This window comes from Elephantulus edwardii, unplaced genomic scaffold, assembly GCF_000299155.1.
Source record: "Elephantulus edwardii isolate Elephantulus edwardi_28Jun2011 unplaced genomic scaffold, EleEdw1.0 scaffold00016, whole genome shotgun sequence".
NCBI classification, from domain to species: Eukaryota; Metazoa; Chordata; class Mammalia; order Macroscelidea; family Macroscelididae; genus Elephantulus; species Elephantulus edwardii.
This window is the reverse complement of record NW_006399766.1, coordinates 14,900,933-14,907,152: the sequence shown is the minus strand read 5'-3', so window position 1 is coordinate 14,907,152 and position 6,220 is coordinate 14,900,933. Positions and strand designations below refer to the sequence as shown.

Genomic DNA, 6,220 nt, shown 5'->3' with positions numbered 1-6,220 from the left:
GTGTGTGTGTGTGTGTGTGTGTGTGTGTGTGTTGTTATGATTCAGAGAGCTGAACAATGAGTGACTAAGGATGACAGAAGAATTGATGCCTTCAAGTTGTGGTGCTGGAGAAGAGTCGTGAACATACCATGGACCACCAAGGAAACAAATGGGTCTGTCTTGGAGAGGGTGAAACCAAGCTTCTCCTTGAAGGCAAGGAGTTTGAAGCTCTGTCGCACTTACTTTGGGCACGCAGCCAGGAGAGACCGGTCCTTGGAGAAGGACATTATGCTTGGAAGGGTGGAGGAACAGCACAGGAGAAGGATACCCTGGAGGAGATGGATTGGCACAGTAACTGGGGCAATGGGGGGGGGTGCTGGTGTGTCAGAATTAGTGAGACTACCTCAGGACAGGGCACGGTTCAGGGTTGTTGGAATAGGGTCGCTATGAGTCACAGGTGACTTAAAGGCACATAGCAATAACAACATATACAGGAGTGGGGGCGGAGAGAGAGAGAGTTAGTTCTGGTGGCCTAGTGGCAAGAAGCTGTACTGAAATCCTGAAGGCTATACAGAACAAACCATACACCAATGAACTGCAAACGGATTCACTCAGACACATGTGTGCAGACCCCTCTTATTTCACTGTAGCACTGAAAATCCCTACAGTGTAGACATGGAGCCTGTCCTCGTGCAGGCACTCTCGTGATAAGGTCACAAGGAGCCCTTTAGATTGTAAGTGCTCTGGATTCCTACATCCCTAACAGTGGAGATTCTCAGAAGATGCTTACAAAACTTTGATACTGAACCTGGCCCTGCTCTGCAAGACAAGTGTACGGGAAGGAGGGCTCAGACTTGCACTGTGACACACTCTAGGATTTACTACCAGAAGATGTCGCTGTAGGCTTAGAGCAGAAGAGCACATCTGGTGCAGCCTGTCAGTTAAGCATGAAGGTGACTCCACAAGGAAGGTTTGAAACACGCAGCTTCTCCATTACACTGCAGAGGGGGGCAGGGGGAAGTGGTGGAAAGTTAATCCAAATGTGTCACTGCACTTAATGTGTTTCTTTTTTCCCCAAATAATCAAACTAATTGCCACTAAGCTGTCACCTCAGGCCTAGCAAGAAAAGCTCAATAAATATGGACTGACTGACTGAATACCAAAACCAGGAGGAGAAAGAGCGAGCTCCTTGGTCTAATAACTACTTTTGCAAATAAAGGTTACCAGGAAGCAAAGTTGGGCAATATATTTTTGGTTTATATTGAGAACTTTCCAATTCAAGGAGGGACAAATCCTTGGAGAGGGACATCATGCTTGGGAGGGTGGAGAAACGGTGCAGGAGGGGAAGACCCACTATGATTCAGTGACTGGGGTAATCGGGATGGGAGTGTCAGAGACGGTGCGATTGGCACAGGACAGAGCAGAGTTTAGGGCTGTTGTACAAAGGGTCGCTATGAGTTGCAAGTGATTCTACGGCACATAACAAAATGAGAACTTTTAATTACTTTTTGTATCTTTGATTTTTTTTCCCCCTCCACACACATTTCTGTTGTGCTTTTAGGTACGGTAAAAAGGAAATGATTTTTTTTCTTCAACCACTCATGCACAATTTGTTCTATGACATTAATGTCAGTACTCACAATGTACTTTTTCTTTCCCTACTTCCATTTCATCAAGGGTCTTCCACTCTTGTGCTGTCCCTCCACCCTCCCAAGCATGACGCCCTTCTCCAGGGACTGATCCCACCTTGCAACATGTCCAAAGTATGTCAGACGGAGCTTCAGAATCCTTGCCTCCAACTAGCAGCCTGGCTCACCCTCTCCAGGATGAACCTGTTTGTTTTCCTAGCAGTCCATGGTATATTCAATACTCTTCTCCAGCACCACCACTCAAAGGCATCAGCTCTCCTTAGATCCTCCCTAGTCATTGTCCAGCTCTCTAATGAATAGCAAGTGATTGGAAAGACCATGGCCTGGATCAAGCGCACCTTAGTCTCCAGAGTGACATCATTGCTCTTTAGTACTTTGGCGAGGTCCCTGACAGCAGAATTTCCCAATGTAATTTGTCTTTTTATTTCCTGGCCTCTGGTACCAAAAGTGTTGATTGTAGAGTCAAGCAAGCTGAAGCTGTTAACAATCTCAATCTCTTCACCATCTATCATGATACTGCCAATTGGCCCAGATCATCTAGTTTTTATATAAAGACTCAGTCCCCAACTCCTTCTTTCCTGTTTCCTATTCATGAAATAAGCAAAGAAGTTACAGAATACAAACATTAAAATCTGTGACAAGAAAGGCAATAAGGGGATTTCAGCACAATACCAATATGGAAAGCAAAGACAAAGAGAGGTGCAGAAGAAAGACAGTCAACAGCAGACATATGGACAGACAGGAAAGACAAACAGATATGGATAGGTGGGAAGACTACATACACCTTAGATGGTCACATACATATCTTAGGTATGCATAGGTTTGTACTTATTCCTACATTCATAGTAGTATATGCTTTGCAATCCCAGAGGTACGTGGTTCAAATCCACCAGGTTCTCTGCTGGAGAAGAAGGGGCAATCTCATCCTACACCAGTCAGATCTAAAAATAATAACATTTAAAAAAATTAACATATTAGTATATGCTGTAAATTCATCCATGTGTACAGCAGAGTCAACAGAGGGCAATGTTTGATAAGCTGCTTAATCATAACCAAACACTCTGTGGGAAGGAGTGTCTGGTTCTTGGACCTTGGGACCATAGTTTAGGGGGTCATCAAGGTCAATTAGCATAACATAGTTTCTTCTCTCAGTATGCTCTTTCTCGTCCCCATCCTTCATCCGCTGGACCCGTGTGCAAACTCATTTTCTACTAAAGACTCAACTCCAGGGTTGTTTCTTCCCTTGAACGTGCCTGATCCCATCATAGACCTGAATGCTATGCACGCACATTGAGCCATGCTCTGTATGTGAGTTAACACGTGGGCATATGGTTTAAATATTTACTAGCTCGCTAATTGGGCACGGAACTTTCTCTGCTCACAGCTCAAAAGAAAAGACAGCTACACAGCAAAGGCTTCCCCACTTGCCAGCATCCAGGTGCCCTGTGAGTAGGTACTGGAAGGGAGCTCCTGGCAGCTGATTGAGCTAACTTGCCTGCTCTAGGGATCTTCTCCTGTGAATAAGGACTGAAAGCCAAGGTGACAGATCTTACATACATGCCAATGGCAGCTCCTGCATCTGCTTCAGTCGGTGACTAACCACAGGGTTTATTTCTGGAGGCCTGGGGCTGCTTGGCCTATCTAGCGCTGCATTCCACTCCCATAACGTCTGAACTGGGATGTGATGCCAGCAGCCCAAATCAAAAGCTTCCTGGCAGCCACTCTTTCTTTTGATTGTTTTGTTTGTTTGTTGTTGTTCTTCAAGTATCTGGACTCACTGGGTATCAGCGGGGGGGGGGGGGGAGTGATGCCGTTATCAACTCCATATCACTTCGATCCCACTTGCGTCCACCAAGCCTCCATTGCATGATCAATTGATGGGAGTTTTAAGAGTGCGGAAGAGCATGATGGACTACTTCCGCCACCAAGGGTGCTGGGAGGATTCAGTCATTGCTTGGAAGGGGAGAGTAAGAGGGGAAGGGGAACAGTGGAATGAAGACAGACAGGGATTATGAAGCCTGGGCTTCATGTTTTCATATTTGTGCTAACTGCAGTATCAGTATCGAAAGAAGCAGCTATCTGGCCAGACGAGTGGGGAAGAAACAGGGGTCCAGCACAGTTCACAGGACAAATGGCACCAGAGATCCATCCTTGCCCATCTGTCTTCCTTACTGCTCAGCGAGTCTCTCATGTGCCATGGCCCTCCCTACCTGCACCGAGATCCCCTGCTTTCCTGACTCTTGGTCTTTGTGATTTGTCCACAGGAACTTCCACTATATCACCATCCTGCGAGACCCAGTGTCCCGTTACCTGAGCGAGTGGAGGCATGTGCAGAGAGGGGCCACGTGGAAGGCCTCCCTGCATGTCTGCGATGGAAGGCCCCCAACCTCCGAGGAGCTGCCCAGCTGCTACACCGGTGATGACTGGTCAGGCTGCCCCCTCAAAGAGTTCATGGACTGTCCCTATAACCTAGCCAACAACCGCCAGGTGCGCATGCTCTCCGACCTGACCCTCGTAGGCTGCTACAACCTCTCCGTCATGCCCGAAAAGCAAAGAAACAAGGTCCTTCTGGAAAGTGCGAAGACCAATCTGAAGCACATGGCGTTCTTTGGCCTCACCGAGTTTCAGCGGAAGACCCAGTATCTCTTTGAGAAGACCTTTAACATGAACTTTATCTCGCCGTTTACCCAATATAATACCACCAGGGCCTCGAGTGTAGAGATCAATGAGGAAATCCAAAAGCGTATCGAGGGACTGAATTTTCTAGATATGGAGCTGTACAGCTATGCGAAAGATCTCTTTCTGCAAAGGTATCAGTTTATGAGGCAGAAGGAGCATCAGGAGGCCAGGCGGAAGCGTCAGGAACAGCGCAAGTTTCTGAAGGGAAGGTTCCTTCAGACCCATTTCCTGGGGCAGAGTCAGGGTCAGGTTCAAGGTCAGAGTCAGAGCCAGAATCAGAGTCAGAATCCCAATCCCAATCCCAATCCTAATCAGAATCTGACGCAGAATGGGATTCAGAATCTGACTCAGAGCTCGAGCGTGAAGGAGAACCAGGAAAGGCAGAAGCAGAGCCTGGGCCATGAGCAGGGTGACAGCAGTGCCAGCAATGGCACCAGCGACTACATAGGCAGTGTGGAGAAATGGCGTTAAAGGCTTCAGAGAGGGTTCTCCACACCCCTCCCAAAACGCCAGTGAGAATATGGCAAATCTTAAAAGAGGAGTTCTGCTTTCTTCATTTGGGGAAGTTAAAAAAAAAAAGTTAAGAGGTTGCCTTTACAGTTGCCTTTCAATTAAATGTTATACTGTGCGTGGGTAAAATGAATCTCAGTATGTAGTTAAATTGTCTCTCTCTCTCTTTTTTTTTTGTTTGTTTGGGGGACTATTTATGAAATCCAAAAGCCAATCCAGATTCACCAGAAATCGCTCTTTAGCTATTTTCAGAAATTCTTTAATTAGTTACAATGAAAAGGAAAACCTAAAATGTGACCATTTAAGTTATGACTGAGAAACTTAACAAGTGAACTTGAGGGCTACAATTTTAAAGTATTCATGATACACTGTTAAAACTCAATTTTCAAAGCAAACAGATCCCCCAACCCCAGGGGTACGCATGAACAGAAACATAAAATAGATTAGAGGAAATACAAAACTTTTCCTTTTCTTCTGATTTTTAACTGGATAGTTAAAGAAGCAGCATAACAGCTAATGACAAAATTTACAGAACTCTATAAACAGTGAACAATATATCTCCCAAACAGGGGTTGTTTTATGCCAAAATACTGACTTTTCAAAGTAGAATGAGATTCAGATCTTGTTATTTTAAGATATTTGAAATTTTAAACTTTTTCTATCTTCTGCTGTTTAAAGGTTTTGAACAGGGTGTATCTCATATGAAGCTAAATACTTCTTTTTTTTCAAAGTGGACTACCAAGATTAAGATCTAATTTCCAGACACTTTTAGGGCACTGTAATTTCAACAATCCTGGAATCTTTTGGGCACTGCTTCTCATTCATTTTAAGGCTTTTCCGATTTGTGCTCATTCCAAATTAACCTCTTTCTAGAACCTTCCTTCATCATCTGAATGGTGTGTTGCTGAATTTATTGTGGTATATAATCCTGAATTAAAGTCAGGAACCTCTTTCTAGACACTTGTCTTATCAATGTTTGTGTAGTGAGGTCCATATCAAGAAACGCTTGAATGGGACAACATGTCTTAAAAGATTGATGAATTTCTTCTTGATCAGGTCACCTTGGGGATCTGAACATGATCTTGTTATTTACCTTTTTTTGTACATCTTTATTGTAATACTTCCAGTTGAGCTGGCTGTATCAAGTGCATCAATTCGTTTTTCCTGTGGGCAGATTGTAAACAGTTACAAGTGCAACACTGTAGAATAAACAAGCATTAGACTAGCCAGAGTTCCTCAAGACGACTAAAAGCTGTACCTCAGTTTTTTTGATTTAGCCTTCTGCCAGATTTTTACTTGACAGAAGGACAAAAGTAACATGTATTTATTCTGCAGTGAGAATATGTAGCATGAACATAAGAGCTGATTTGGTAGTGTAAGTCTAAGCAAAGATACTTTCAGAT

General features: G+C 44.4%; 1 protein-coding gene across 2 annotated transcripts in view; it reads left to right on the top strand.

Moving 5' to 3' along the window:
- Positions 1 to 5,037, top strand: part of LOC102871282 (heparan-sulfate 6-O-sulfotransferase 2-like) — a 441,911-nt gene extending 436,874 nt beyond the window's left edge. The window contains exon 5 of one of the 2 annotated variants that reach the window (XM_006881804.1): positions 3,893 to 5,037. In XM_006881804.1, the coding sequence (XP_006881866.1) occupies positions 3,893 to 4,778 (886 nt within the window). In that variant the 3' untranslated portion in view covers positions 4,779 to 5,037. The remainder of the gene's footprint in view (positions 1 to 3,892) is intronic. The other variant, XM_006881805.1, reaches the window with a different exon arrangement.
- The last annotated feature ends 1,183 nt before the right edge of the window (positions 5,038 to 6,220 follow it).